Raw genomic sequence first — 16,145 nt, forward strand, 5'->3', positions numbered from 1 at the left:
TCCCTCCCACCCTCTCTATCCCACCCCTCTAGGTGGTCACAAAGCACCGAGCTGATCTCTCTGTGCTATGCAGCTGCTTCCCACTAGATATCTATTTTACATTTGGTAGTGTATATATGTCCATGCCACTCTCTCACTTCATCCCAGCTTACCCTTCCCCCTCCCCATGTCCTCAAGTCCATTCTCTATGTCTGCGTCTTTATTCCTGTCCTGCCCCTAGGTTCTTCAGAACCTTTTTTTTTTTTTTTAGATTCCATATATATGTGTTAGCATACAGTATTTATTTTTCTCTTTCTGACTTACTTCACTCTGTATGACAGACTCTAGGTCCGTCCACCTCACTACAAATAACTCAATTTCGTTTCTTTTTATGGCTGAGTAATATTCCATTGTATATATGTGCCACATCTTCTTTATCCATTCATCTGTTGATGGACACTTACGTTGCTTCTGTGTCCTGGCTATTGTAAACAGAGCTGCAATGAACATTGTGGTACATGACTCTTTTTGAATTATGTTTTTCTCAGGGTACGTGCCCAGTAGTGGGATTGCTGGGTCATATGGTAGTTCTGTTTTTAGGTTTTTAAGGAACCTCCGTACTGTTCTCCATAGTGGCTGTATCAATTTACATTCCCACCAACAGTGGAAGAGGGTTCCCTTTTCTCCACACCATCTCCAGGACTTATTGTTTGTAGATTTTTTTGATGATGGCCATTCTGAACAGTGTGAGGTGATAGCTCACTGTAGTTTTGATTTGCATTTCTCTAATGATTAGTGATGTTGAGCATCCTTTCATGTGTTTGTTGGCAATCTGTATATCTTCTTTGGAGAAATGTGTATTTAGATCTTCTGACCATTTTTGGATTGCGTTGTTTGTTTTTTTGATATTGAGCTGCATGAGCTACTTGTAAATTTTGGAGATTAATCCTTTGTCAGTTGCTTCATTTGCAAATATTTTCTCCCATTCTAAGGGTTGTCTTTTCATCTTGTTTATGGTTTCCTTTGCTGTGCAAAAGCTTTTACGTTTCATTAGGTCCCATTTGTTTCTTTTTGTTTTTATTTCCATTCCTCTAGGAGGTGGGTCAAAAAGGATCTTGCTGTGATTTATGTCATAGAGTATTCTGTCTATGTTTTCCTCGAAGAGTTTTATAGTGTCTGGCCTTATATTTAGGTGTTTAATCCATTTTGAGTTTATTTTTGTGTATGGTGTTAGGCAGTGTTCTAATTTCATTCTTTTACATGTAGCTGCCCAGTTTTCCCAGCACCACTTACTGAAGAGGCTGTCTTTTCTCCATAGTATATTCTTGCCTCCTTTATCAAAAATAAGGTGACCATATGTGTGTGGGTTTATCTCTGGGCTTTCCATCCTGTTTCATTGATCTATATTTCTGTTTTTTGTGCCAGTACCATACTGTCTTGATTACTGTAGCTTTGTTGTATAGTCTGAAGTCCGGGAGCCTGATTCCTCCGGCTCCATTTTTCTTTCTCAAGATTGCTTTGGCTATTCGGGGTCTTTTGTGTTTCCATACAAATTGTGAAATTTTTTGTTCTAGTTCTGTGAAAAATGCCAGTGGTAGTTTGATAGGGATTGCACTGATTCTGTAGATTGCTTTGGGTAGTAAAGTCACTTTCACAGTATTGATTCTTCCAATCCAAGAACATGGTATATCTCTCCATCTGTTTGTATCATCTTTAATTTCTGTCATCAGTGTCTTATAGTTTTCTGCATACAGGTCTTTTGTCTCCTTAGGTCGGTTTATTCCTAGATATTTTATTCTTTTTTTTGCAATGGTAAATGGGAGTGTTTCCTTAACTTCTCTTTCACATTTTTCATCATTAGTGTATATTGTTTCCCATTCTTCAGAAGACGTTTCTATTGTGTATAGAGTCACTATAAAAAATGAAATTGCAATGATAGAAAGCCAAGCTCATTTCAGGTGGCTCCATCCTTTTGGCCTAACAATCTTTTGGCCGCTGATATTAGTGAATTCGCTGAGTGGAAGGGCCGAGGACCTCTCTGTTTTCTCTAAAATTCGATTTCTCTTTGAAGGTTTAATAACTTCCCTGCCAGAACACACATTTCCCACTTTGTCTTTCTAGAATCTCAATTTATGTGGCTATCTATTAAGCATACCTTGGCCTTCTAGATTCCCACCTTGCTTCGAATTTTCTAACTGGTCATCTACCCATACCTTGAGCTCTCCTGATCCTGGTTTATTTTAGGGGTCAAAATTAAGCTTCATGCTTGGTTGTAAAACTGTATGGTCTCATGTTTTCAAGTGCACAGATGCCTACATTTCTTTGAGACTCTACTCTTCAGCATTAAAGAGGGACCCTTCATTGTAATCATTACCAAATGGATACAGTACTAATGGAACTTAATTGTTTCCACTAGATGGATCTCGGGTGTGTTTGGCAGCCAAAATGAAAATGATTCCAAATACCATCAAAGGGGCTTATAAGCACCCAGCATGCACAGAGTGTTTTGATATACAGTGGAGTGTTAATATCATTATCTCTCCTAATACAACATACGGTTACTTTAATCCTCTCCCGCCTCTGTGATCTTGGAAGAGCCGATGGATAGAAGGCAAAGAATAAAACACTATATACAAGGAGACAAAGGGAGAATTAGTCCCCATCCTCTGAATGTGATTTTTTTTGATTGTTTGAATGTTGGCTTCAAATGTGTACCTTTATCAGTACTGACTTCTGCATCTTCCACGCTAGTTTGAGTTTGTATGCGACATCAAACATACCTTTTCACACATGTTCTTTCCAGATTTTTTTTAACACTTACTTAGCAGTTTATAGAAGGAAGTGAATGATCTCCTCAAGCTGCTTACAAATTAAAAAAAAAATCTGTGCTTATTAATTATGCAGGATTAGTCTAATTATAATTCAGCAAATTAATTAGCGACAGAAGGTGTTCTGAAACATTGGAGTACATTTGCATGTTAAATGGAGAGGCTAGTCTGTAATATATGTAAATTTATGCATGGCTTCATAGTTTAATTTAAAAATTTGCAGCTGCATATGGTATGGGAGCAGGTGAAAAGTCAGTTTTAGTTTAATGATGCTAACAAACATTAGATGGTGTCCTGTCTTAGCAAGAGAATGCACTCATATCTGCTAATCTATAATTCTGTCATCAGAATATAATATTACATAGATGCTCACACTCAAGGTCATTAGTGAATGGACCCATAGGTGCAATAGGTATAAAGCTGGAAACTGCAGAGCGAAGGCGAGAATAGGAGGAACCCCAACTCTGAGCTTGGTCTGCTACATTATCCAATATCGCATATGGAGTCAGTTGGCCTTGGTTTCGGGAAAGTAACGCTCCAGCCTGTGTAAAGAGGGGCATCTTTTTGTCTGACTGGTATCTATTCTGTCAGGTGTAAAATAGTTGTCCAACCCTGATTCCCTTTCCAAATATTCACATTTGCACTTCATTTCAATTTCCTAGAGCCGTGGGAAAGTTATTACCGAGTTATGAATTAATGGTAGGGTAGAGAGTTTTACACATTGGCCTCAACCATCTGGCAAAACAGTAAAACCAGCAGACCAGGCAGCAGCAAAGGGCTCTTGGTGTAATTGGTGTTCACTGCTCAGCCTAGCATAGATGAGCTTCACGGGGAGGGCAGAAAGGCGGGAGGGGGAGGGGAAGGCTGCAGAAGGGGAGAAGGGGCACTAAGGAAATAGGATAGTAAGGACCCATTAAGCTGATGGCTGGCTAATAACTTCATTTCTCTCCTTCACCCGAGTAGTCATGGAATCAGAAAGGGAAATAGATTCGTAAACTAATTCTGAAGTCTAACTGCAAGACGTTTTCTGAAGTCAGTCTGCAGCATGTTCAGTTTTGCTCAGTCTTTTTTCTTTCTTGGTGAGAAGGGAGAGGAAAGGATAGGGCAAAGAAGAGGATTCGTGTTAAAAACAACAACAAAAAGAGGAAAAGATGGAACCGTGCGCGTTGCAAAGAGCCCTCCAAAGACATTTTATGAGAACAGTTGGAATTACAAACATGCTCTTAGTGTTGTGTTTCATTCCAATTCAAGCCCAAAGAGTTCAATTATTATTTTCCTTAGTGGTGTCAGATTTTCATCTGAGTGCAAAAACAAGGACTTTTCCTTAGAGAATTTTTTCCCTACAAGCTTCCTGGTGCCAAGTGATGGAATTCAGGAGAGTGAAGACATGTCTGAATACAGAAGAAAAAAAAAATCCCAACATATAACACCAGGTCCTCAGAAACTGTAGTGCGTCGCTAGTCAGAAATAAGTGGAGAATCAAAGTAGCCCCTGTTTTTGCACCTCGGTGGCTGTTTACGGTCAATGCCTTGCCACTTGAGCTTGGGAGACCCTCACTTCGGAAGAAATCATGAAATGACTTGGAAATGAAATCTGGGGCTATGGAATCAGAATTACACAGTGGGGGAAGTCGCTGCCTTCTGGTACCTAAATGAGCACAGCAGATCCCACTCAGGATTTGGTGTTTGGTAACGAAGGGTCTATTGCCAAACTGAAATGCCACTTCCAGGAGCTTGTAATTGGAGTGAATGCTGAACAGAAAATGATTCGGTGGGGCCCACTGCCAGTTAGCGGGTGTACGAGGCTCTGAATTCTTTTGCCTGACCATAGTTTACTGGCAACCGTGATGAGGATTTTTGACCTACCATCTTTTTGTTGTTGTTGTGCTTCTCCTACAATCTGTTGTAATGGATTAATTACATGGGTTTTTTCTTTCCTTTTTTTTTTTTTAAAGTACCTCTCCCTAAAAATTAAGGGAAGTTCTTCAAGTGGAGTATATACCAGTACTGGAGAGATAAACAGTGCAGAGAGAACCAGGTTTGAATTTGTGGCAAGTCCCCTCTGGTATAGTTCTGTTTGGAAAATGGGCCATTTTAAAGTGTGGTGGGGGGAGAAGGGTCAATTCGGGGGAGGGGGGCGTAGCGAGTGGTGACATTACCAGGCATTTACCCAAAGACTTTGCATGGATAACTAATCCTCACTACCGGCCTACGAGGTCATGTTACAGAGGATGACACTGAAGGTCCCTGTTGAAATATTAAGCAACAACAACAACAATAATAATAACTACAAAAGCCTTGACATCATCTGGAAATGGCTTGATAGGGACACCACCCAGTGAAGGTGTCACATGGACTGAAATTATCTGCCTTCAAAGGAATTCGCTTGCTGGTCTATTTAAAAATCTCCAGTGTAGCAGACTCCCCTCCGTCCCCTGGGTAATGCTTTCAAATTTTAGCTTTGGTGACTTATTCTCAAAAAAATTTTCCAAGACTTAATTCAACTTCTTATTGTTACACTTTTGACTTCCAGCTTTTTTTCCCTCCATAGTCTTGATGGACGAATGACCTTGCATCTTCCTCATCCACTCAAGCAACGTCTTACACTCTTCTTGTAGAGACTACAGCCATGTGGGCCATGCCCTCTTGAGACCATGTGGGTTCTTGAGGTGTCTTGTTTTCCAAGTATCTGATAGACTTGCTTATCTTCCTCTGCAGAATCCAATACAGCCACAGAACTTCTAGAGAACACAGTCCCTGATAGGAATGATAGACATTGTTGTTGGTTTGCTTGTTTTGTCTTGTAACGTGAGGAGTGACCCCATTTTTATTTACAGAGAGTAAGATGTAGACAGCGACATGATCCCCTGTGTACATCCATGAGGCACTCACTGGTCTCCTGAAAAAAAGAGCTGCTTGGCAACATGTTCCATCTTTTCCTTCAGAAGAAACTTGGCCAAGCTCCCACCTTAACCATGTTTTCCTGAGTCAGACAAACCTGAGGTCCACTCTGGGCTCTTCCACTTACTAGCTGTTTGACTTTGGGCAAGTAATCTAACCTTTATGAGTCTTGATTATCTCCTCTGTAAAATGGAGATGTTATTTCTCCTACTCTCAGAGTTGGGGCGATTAAATGAAACCATACATGGCTAATAATATGAAGTCAATGAATAGGGGCTATTTATTTATTATTATCATCATTATCATAATTAGACTTTGAGCCAAGGGGAGTTAGAGGGATTGAATGTAATCAGAAGTAAGAAAATATATTCCTTAAAAATTTTCTGTAAACTTAAATCTTTCAGATCTGAAATGGGCTTTCATTGGAATCGTGCAGGTGAATAAGCTTCTGTGGTAATACAACCCTTTAGGAATGTCTGTAGAGAGGAAAGATGCTGTACTTACTCTGTTTGTGTACCTATATTTACATTTGAAGGAGTCATTTAAATAAGTGGATTGCATGGAAAATCAGCTTATAAAAATGAGTATCTGATTTAAGCTTAAATAAACCAGTCAGTCAAAACGTTTAAATTATCTCCTCTTTCCATGGATCTTCTTGGGTCTTTGTACCAACTGCCATCGTACCAAGCAGATTGCAGGTAGCAAGCATTCTCAGATGTCCCATTGTCACGTTTTTTTGGGGGGGGGGTGTAGCAAGAGCCAACTCGAAGTTTGACCTCCCACAGTCTGTTCTTTTTTGTGGACTTGAGTGAGAGTCTTCACAAGTCCTTAAGAGCTTCAGGGCCCTTTCTAACCTTGGGCTGCCACCTCAACAATCCACAGATTGATCAAGGGCACGTCATCTTCTGGCCAAGGCCGGGGCCCACTGCTGTCCTTCTCCTTATTTGGACTGTCTGAATTTGGATTCTGTTGGCGGCTTTGGGGGGGAGGAAAACGTGTTCCCTCTATTGTCAGAAGGTTCAAAGAAGATGTTACAATTAAGACCTAGATTAAAGCTAGGACATTATCTTTGTGTTTTACACTGGTCTCAAGTGGAAACCGATCACTTAGGGGTTTTCCTACCATCTCAAGCAGAGTGAGCTGCCATGAAGGCTATTCTTAAGAGTAAGAAAATGGCCCCATGGATGTGACCATCCAACACGGCTTCTCCCTCTGCCCGTAAAGACTGTAAGCTTGAAAGAATCCTGGGAGAAGAGAGGTAACTGCCCATTTCTTTCAAATATGATTTTATGATTCAGCCCATCCCAACATTTGGTAGTTCTCACAAATGATATGAGAGAGTGTTCTAAGAGAAAGGATTATTTTCTTTTCAGAAGTATGCACGAACAGTGGAAGGCAATTAGATTTTAATTTATTGGACTCTGGAAAAGGAGGTTTAGCAGTTAATCCAGATGAAATGTGTCTTCCTCAAAAATCAATAGACATAGACCTTTAAGCACCTACATGGTTTATCAACTCTATATATGGCTCAGCCTTTAGTGATCCAACCTGCATATATGGCCGTTGTGGCAGAAAGAGAACCAGATACAGCATCCCCGTTCTTGGCCCTTGGAGAGTGTGGGGATGTTCCCATCTCCATGGGGTATAAGATGTGGCCATGTCATCACAGAAGCTGTTTCCAGGGTAGATGGAAGTAGAATTTTTTTTAAGGGAATAAGGAATGAAATTTCAAAGTGAAAGGTACTTTACATGTTATTTTGCATAGAGTAAGGCTCTGCATAACAGTAGCTGTTACTAGTGCCAAGTTCACATTCTTTTGATATACACTCCTATCTAATTTTTTTCTTGAAAGAAGACTCTGTGCCTTCCACAGTGCTTTCCAAAAGATTTTCTGTATTATAATTTTTTAGAAGGCGCTAGATCTTGGGCTTCTAATTGGAGGTCAATTGAATGGCTTCTTCCACAATTCTGGAGAAATAGTACGCTGCGTTTTGTACTAGATCATTGGCTATAATCTCGAAGTCTGGCATGAATATAAAGTAGTTACCCTTCCTGTGATTTAGAGATTCCCCACTGACCCCACCACTGGACCTGAACTCTGCACCCTACTTGTACATCTAGTTTGAGTCTCAGTTTTTATTTGGGGTGGGCTCAGGACATGTCTAGAGCCACCTAGGAGCTTTTGTGTTCTTGAACAATGCCGAGTGTTCTAATATTCCAGAGATTAGGAGGAGAAGAGATTTCTTGGGTACTAGGTAATCCTCTGGGATCTTATTCAGACCCGTATTCAGGGGTCTCCAGGCTCATCTCAGAAACTGAAGAAGCATTTTTCAAATAGTTTGGTTGTGTGCTCCATGAGGGCAAGATTTTGTCCATCTTGTTTGCCATTCTGCTGATCCTTTCATACTCCACACTTAATAATCGGCCAAATGAGTACATGAATGAATTCATCAGGGGGTTTCAGTGGTAAGGATTTCCTTCCACGCCAACTATCTTTGACCTCATGTTTTCCTTTTGGGATACTACAGTCCTCTCTCTCCCTCGCCAAGAAACCAGAATCCTTCATGGGTTTTTGGGGGTTGTTTTTGATTTTTTTCAGACTATGTTTTCTGAAGTTTCTTTTTAAACAGTTATATTGAGATATAGTGTACATACTATAAAGTTCACCCATTCACAGCGTATCATTCAATGGCTTTTACTATACCGAGAGAGTTGTGCAACCATCACGACAGTGTAATTGGTGCAGGAAACACAGAACGCCCGGTGGAACTTGCTGCCAGAAAGACCCAGGTTCAAATCCTCCTTTCTGCCGCTGACAAGTGGTGTGATCTTGGGCCAAATTTCTTAAATTCTTGGCGCCTTTGTTTTTCCTAGCTGTGAGAGGGTTCGTCACTCGTACAATTGTGAGAAATAAATGAGGCGTTGGATATCAAGCACATAGCTCAGAGTGTGGCATGGAGCTGACCTTTGGCAAACCTTCTTTCCCGCACTCGGTGACCCCTGTACCCTTCAGCTTCTGGACCACACAGGATGGTAAGCAGGGACAGAGATGGCTCTGATCTGTGATATTCCTGAGCTACCTTCTCCTGCTGCTGAAGCACAGAGAAAGGATCCTAAGAGAGTGGTGCCTCTCGCTCAACAACCGGCCCATCATCCTCTGGGTCCCACCAGCTCTGGCCAAGGCATCAGCCAAGATGCCCCACTTTCCACCCATCAGCTGTCCTCGCTTATTCTTCGATCGGGGGGTTTGTTCTCTCTTTCAGAAGCCCCCCGCACACACCCCCACTTGGACTTCAATAAGTCACAGACTTTTGTTTCCAGTGGTTTCTTCTTCCAGTGTCCCCATTTCTGGAGGGTTGCCAACTCTACATTTTTCTTTGCAATCATAGAATAATAAGGTTGGAAGAAACCCTAGAGATAATCCAGTGAAACCTTCCTTCTAACAGTCAAAGAAACTGAGGCCTAGAGGAGCAAAGTAACTTGGTTACATAGTTAGTTGGCAGCAGGTCAAGACTAGTACGCTGGCAGCATTTAATAGATATCAGCGCAGTGAAGGACTGCCTTTGGGTCTGTTCTGTTGCCTCACTTGACCCAGGAACCAGAGTGAAAGCTGAGGGCTTGAATTCAGATTTGGACCCCACTCTCTATTCCTCTTTCTCTAATAAAACAAGGACATACCTGGTGCCGTTAGCATTCACTCTTAAGGGATGAGATCAGAAGCCTTGTAGAGTGTACCGTGCTAAGTGGTTAGAATATTTCTGGAATCAACACTGTTTGGAGAAAGTGAAAATTACAACTTCCATCCTGATGAGTCTCCGCACATTTGGGCTGAACCTTGTAATTCATTTTGGTTTCCCGTTGCTGAGTGGAGAGAGCTGACATTTTCCAGGCTTCAGAGGGATCTAGACCCAGGAGATTTATTCCCTGCAAGTTACCCTGTGGTTAATGGATGGGATGGTTAGTAGAGGGTTCTGTACCAAGCCCCTGAGCATAGAGGGTGGAGGGGCTGAAGGGGAGGAAAGTGGGAGACATCAGTAAAAGGAAGAGAAAAAAAATGGAGATGTCAGTAAGCCCCAGAATTCCTTTAAATTGATTTCTAGGTCCACATCTAAAATACGCAGGTCATAATTTCTGGTGCTAGCCATTTAGAAGTAGCTACGCCTTCTTTTAGAAAGTACTATACAATGTAAGAGAATTTTCTTTCTCTCTCCCCCTCCTCCCTCCCTCCTCCACCCCTCGCTTCCCCTTTGTGAACAGGATGTTATATCCTTAGTGTGCAGGGGGCTGGGTAGGTTCCAAACTCAGACCCCAGGCCCGCAAAAGAGTCAACACTGGGTGTTTTCTAGCCAAAGAACTGTTAAGGGTCGTAATTTAAAATGAATAAAGCCTTTCAGCGGGCCCCTTCTTCCCCTAAATCAATTTGATTTTGTGTAAACATTTATCTCCTTTGCACTTTCATACCATTCATATAATAATGCCTTCATGAACATTAATGTTTTCAACAGGTACATTTTCGAGAAGGTGAGGGGGGTGGGTAGGTGAGGGGAAGTATAACACACAGAATGCTTTCTAAGGAGTCCAGTTGTGCTAAAACTTGCCCAAAACCAAGGAATTTGTGAGAAAAAGAAAATTTGGTTTTAGTAGGGGAAAAGATGTAAATCACTCATGGGGGAGGGGCGGGTGTTGGAGGGCAAAGGTGGTGTGAGGGCAGGGGTTATTGTTTGGAAAGAGACCCAAGTGAGGAAAAGGCCAGTTTTAAGTCTTTTGTGAGAGCATCTCCAGGCATTTTAAGTTGCTGTAGGTGACCCCCGCTAGGAAGGCACAAGTGAAAGAATGCTTTGCCTTAAGAAAGAAAATGTTTGAATTTTGACCAATCTGTTCTTAAATACAAGCAGCTCTCCTTTCTAACGCGCTCCGGCTGCTCTGGACAGACGCCCCCCTGCACTTTCGAAAGCAGGGGCAGCCTGTGAATGTGAACACCGCATAAAGCAGCAAGGAGTGCTTCTGCCTTGTTGTTCTCTGCCTGGTACCTCGGATAAAGGCCCTGGACACCTTCATGGCCCAGGAAGCAATGCTTAGCCCCCACCCCCACCCCCCAGTAAGGATGCAAAGAGAGAAGTGAAAAGCAGATGCTATAAACTTATGAAAAGAAGCATTTAGCTATTCTTTCCAGATTCACACCCAACCTTATTTATAGATAGGGGTCAGGAACACTTGGCCAAATATTTTTAGCAAATCTAGAGAAAATGCTCTGAAAGGGCAATTCCTCTTCTCTCCTCTTTCATCATTTACTGTTTATCTCCCCATCAGGTTTTCTTTTTTTAAGTGCTAAATACAATTAATTGGCGTGCTCTCTAATTCTTTCGTGTGATTGTTAAAGAAATAAAAATAAACAGAAGGCCACCACGACGGCATCTCACCAACCGTTGCTTTAAAATAGAATTTTTGGAAGCATTGTTGATTTCTACTTATTTTTGTTGGTAAATCCTGGGGAAAAAATGTATATCTTTTCCTTTAAAGTTCTAATTCAAGGCGTGGATGGTAGAGTTCTGAAGGGACTTTGGGACTGCGGTAAAATTTCGTTGTCATAGTAACAGAAAGGGAAATAGGCCTTGCTCACCTGGGACTTTAACGCTGCAAAAGCTGGTTTTTTTTTTTTTTTTTTTTTTTTTTTTTTAAGGAAAAGGACTCTGCAAGTGAAATAAATGAAAAACTTATTGTATTTCGAAACAACATTCCAAACATTAAATAGGTAAATGGCTGAAAAGACCACTTCTGCCATTTTTCTTGGTTTCTGTACTCATCTGATCAAAGAAGCCCAATTTTAAAAGTGCACAAAAAAGGTTATCTAGGAGAATATTGGCTTAAAAATATGTCTTACAAGTGATAACCTCAGACCATTATTCTGTGCCTTTGTATATTTCTGGATAATCTATAGAGGGTCTGAAAGGACATTCACACTTGTTATTAATCATAAAACCCCCAGCATATACCTGCACAGACTGACTGTCCTTGGACAGTAACATTATTTTCTGATTTTATATCCACCAGTTGAAAATATCAGGCCCCCTTTGTGTGTGAGGGTTTACGTGTGAGGCATGTGTGCATGAAGATGTGTGTGGCCAGCGGAAAGCCACATACGTGACGAACCCTGGGATTCTGGGCTCAGTCATGCCACTTTTAACCCTCTGGAGCAAGCTAATTTTGTACAGCAGGAGTCACTGCTGCTTGTGAAGCCTTTTTTTCTTCTTTTCTCTCTCTCTGTCTCTGTCTCTCTTTTTTGGAGAGAGCATGCCCTAGCCACTCGGGGGCGGGTGTACAAACCAGAGCCCAGCTTGTGAGCCACTTCGCAGCCCTCAACAGTGATGGAGCCAACTTGGGACCAAAAACATCCAAATTTGCGAACTGCAGTGGGTCAGCTACGTTCCTTCACAGGCAGGGCTGGCTGAAATTCCCCAGACCTGAAATCCAATCACTTTCCAATCCAATCTAATATAATGCATATATAGTCTCTCCTAAAACATGTTTACTTAAAAAGGTAACACCTTGCTTTCTCTTCACAGATTCTTTTTAAAATTTTTCCTCAAGTGCAATCAGAATTGTTTGAAAACAGCAGGAAACCCAAGGGACATGAGAAGGTTTCAGGTAAGGGGCCTGCCGTTCTTTCCTGGTAAATAAGTCATCCTGTTTTCTTTCTCCTTAGCACTCTTTTTTTCTTTTCCTTTCTTTTTTTTTTTCCCCCTTAGAAAACATTATTCATGGATGCCGCTAACAACAAAAAAGATAACTGTAAATGACCGCCCTCTTCAGATAGGACTGAGGGTTTCTTCATTTTGTAGTGTTTAAGGCCTTCTGCCTGCATTGCCAGGGCCCCAGGGGAGGGGCACCAACCCAGGCTGGAGATTTGATTTTAAGCCCTCAGGCTGCCCTTCGCACACACAGCTGCCCACAAGCAGGAACAGCGTTCTTGATACTCGGCCACCTTGGGATTTTTCAAAGCAGCTTCTCTGTGCTTTCTGCAAGCAACAGCCTCTTCCTTTCCTTTGCCACCGATTAACTATTCAGTGGTCTCTCTCCGAGTGTCTGGGAGAGCAGCAGACCAAGCAGCCGTGGTCACTTTAAGATCTCAGCATGACAACAAGACCCACGGGACAGTAACCCAGCTGCCTGGGTTAAATCTGCCACCGGTTTCATCACCCCTGCCACTGATGTACTGGGGATACAAGCTAATAAAAACCCAGAGCGAGGCAAAGTGTGTCAGGTTGGAGATGCGAGGAAAGCAGCCCCTCTTGGCCCCCTTCCTTCATCTTTGAAGGACCCACATTTAATCCACCAAATGGCTTTCCTGCCACTCACGCCCCATTGAAATACCTCCCGCTCCTTTCCCCATAGAAGAATGGAAAACATGTTAAACAATATGATTCAGGCTTGAGATTTAAAAAAAAAAAATCCTGGCAGCAACGTGAGAGATGGGGATTATTAGCCTCACGTTTCAGGTGGGGAAAGTGAGGTTCTGGGAGTTGAAGTAACTCGCCTCTAATCACGGGAAGGAGGTGGTGCAACCCCGAGCCAGGAGGATGTGTCGGATCCAACTCTTTCCACCGGACCCTGGGTTTGCACCGTGTGCAGCTGCTAGGGTTATGCCTTGCTGTTGCCTTTTTCTAAATTCTGAATAATTTCTGAACAAGGGGCCGCACATATTCATCTTACACTGGGTCCCACAAAGGATGTAGCTGCTCCTGCCTTTTGCTCAAAGAGCTTCTGTGGTTTAGCAGCAGAGTCATGAAAGAGTTAATAGGAGAGATGGGTACATGCAAGGCCAGTGAGCACGACCTTGAAAAACAAAAATTCCTGTCATGTTTTTTCACCGCATCATGGGTATCAAACTATCTTGCTGAGACCGGGACATTTTTTTTTTGTTTGCTGTGTAGCACTAATACGAGCCTCGCCTGAACAAGTTAAACCACAGCTCTCCATCCTGCAGACTCTTTCCCTGCTGCATGATAAGAAGACCAATAGAAATGAAATGATTTTCTTGGGGGGGGGGTCAAGCAGGAACATTGTGCATAGTGGAAGCTTATGGTACTCAGTGTTCCAAACAGAAACATAAATAATTTCAGTCCAAAAACAGAGTGAAATTCAAAAGAATTCCAAAGTGCCCAGATGACCAAAGCTTAGCTTTCACGTCTGGAAGAAACAAGAGGCAGGGAAAGAAGCTAGCAGCTTAGATTCCTATCCCCCCTTATTCTCTATCATCCCTTCCAAAGGGTTTTAAATTTGAGAAGACACTTCTAGGAGGCTTTAAATAGAATGCCTTGTCATTTTATTTATTTTATTTTATTTATCCCAAATCTTAGAAATGTATTCACTAAGCAGATGCACATAATATTTCCTCTACTTCTCCGGTTATTTACTAAGTGAAATTTTTAATGTGCCTGAATTTTTTAACAGGGTTAGAATAAATATTGTTCATTTCAAAATACAAGGAATTCTCATCCTATGTGAATGTACTTGACTTTTGCAAAGACGAGGGAAAAGATTTTTTTTTTTTAAGTTTGTGGATTCTAGGACTGTCTTATTTCCGGGGTAGGGCTAAAGTCAACTGGAAAAAATTTTTTTGCATTTTTTTATTGAGATAAAATTCATATATTCATCATTTAGACCATTTTAAAGTGTGTGATCCAGTGACTTTTAGTATATTCACAGTGTTGTGCAACAATTACCACCATATCATTCCAGAACATTTCCGTCATCCCAGAAAGAAACCCCATACTTCCCAATTCCCTTTTCAGTCCACCCACTGACAACCACTAATCTACTTTCCGTCTCTACAGATATGTCTATTCTGGACATTTCCTGTAAATGGAATGATACAACATGTGGCCTTTTGTGTCTGGTTTCTTTCACTTAGCATAATGTTTTCAAGGTCCATCCATATTGTAGCATGTGTCAGTATTTCTTTTTTTATGGCTGAATAATATTCCATTGTAAGAATATACCACATTTTGTTTATCTGTACATCAGTTGATGGACATTTGGGTTGTTTCTACTTTCTGGCTTTTATAAATCATGCTGTTATGAACATTTATGTACAAGTTATTTTGTGAACATGTTTTTGATATCTTGAGTATATACCTAAGAGTAGAATTTCTGGGTCGTATGGTAACTCCAGATTTAACTTTTTGAGGAACTGCCAAGCTATTTTCCACAGTGGCTGCACCATTTTACATTCCCATCACTAATGTGTGAGGGTCCCAATTTCTCCATATCTTTTCCACTACTTGTTATTTCCTGTTTAAAAAGAAAAAATCCTAGCCATCCCGTAAGTGTGAAGTGGTATCTCATTATGGCTTTGATTTGTCTTTCCCTAATGACTAATGATTTGAGCATCTTTTCATGTACTTTTTGGCCATTTGTGGATCTTCTCTGGAGAAATCTCTATTCAAATCTTTTGCCTATTCTCAAATTGGTTTACTTTTTTATTGTTGAGTTGTAAGAGGTCTTTATATATTCGGAATACTAGGCTCTTATCAGATAAGTGATTTGCAAATATTTTTCTCATTCTATCACTGGCTTTTCACTTTCTTCACAGTATCCTTTGATTCACAAAAGAATTGACAATTTTTATACCGTACTCAGATTCTATGACAAGTATAGCCTTCCATGAAAGATCTTTTACGTGGAGAAAGGCTTGACTATGTGCTGTAATGGTCAAGTGAAAAGTTTGGATCAAGTTCAAAGTATGAAACAAAACCAGAGATGGTAGATAATCATGAGAGTGATCTAAAGGAATGGTATAGGGAGGGTGGGAGGGAGGGAGACGCAAGAGGGAAGAGATATGGGAACATATGTATATGTATAACTGATTCACTTTGTTATAAAGCAGAAACTAACACACCATTGTAAAGCAATTATACCCCAATAAAGATGTTAAAAAAAATAAAATAAGTAAAGGAATGGTAGCTTAGGAATTCCTAGAATATACGTATATATCATTCAGAATGACAAATGAGATAATTTTAAACCATATGGACAAATAACTTCGATTCTCTACTTTTGTTGTATGATCAAACGTAGATTTAATCTGAAGTTTTTTGATTTGTTTTGTTTTGTTTTTGTGTGGAGATTTGATCTGAGCAGGATAAAAATACAAAATATTTCTAACCAAATCATGAATCCAGCCAAACTCTCTCTCCTCTCTCACCCCTTCTCTTTCCACTATCCCCCAAACATCGGTGGAACCTAAATTCTTTTTCCAGAAATGATCAAATGAGAATAAAACCATTATATCAAACTTATTTTCCAATCTGAACCAAACCTCTCTTTCATTCAGTTCAAGTCCTAAGTAACATGGGCATATAAAATATTTATCGAAATGCAAGGGTTTTAACCCTTTTTGCGGGGGGGCTCAGACCCCTTTGAGAATTTGGTATGAGCT

The 16,145-nt window shown here is 40.9% G+C and overlaps 1 protein-coding gene across 3 annotated transcripts in view; it reads left to right on the forward strand.

Moving 5' to 3' along the window:
• Nucleotides 1-16,145, forward strand: part of EBF2 (EBF transcription factor 2) — a 197,569-nt gene that overhangs the window by 128,925 nt on the left and 52,499 nt on the right. For all 3 annotated transcript variants that reach the window (XM_079927902.1, XM_079927900.1, XM_079927901.1), the window contains exon 8: nt 12,271-12,352. In XM_079927902.1, coding sequence (XP_079784028.1) covers nt 12,271-12,352 — 82 coding nt within the window. The remainder of the gene's footprint in view (nt 1-12,270; nt 12,353-16,145) is intronic.

Source organism: Stenella coeruleoalba (genome assembly GCF_951394435.1).
Source record: "Stenella coeruleoalba genome assembly, chromosome: 7".
In the NCBI taxonomy this organism is placed as follows: domain Eukaryota; kingdom Metazoa; phylum Chordata; class Mammalia; order Artiodactyla; family Delphinidae; genus Stenella; species Stenella coeruleoalba.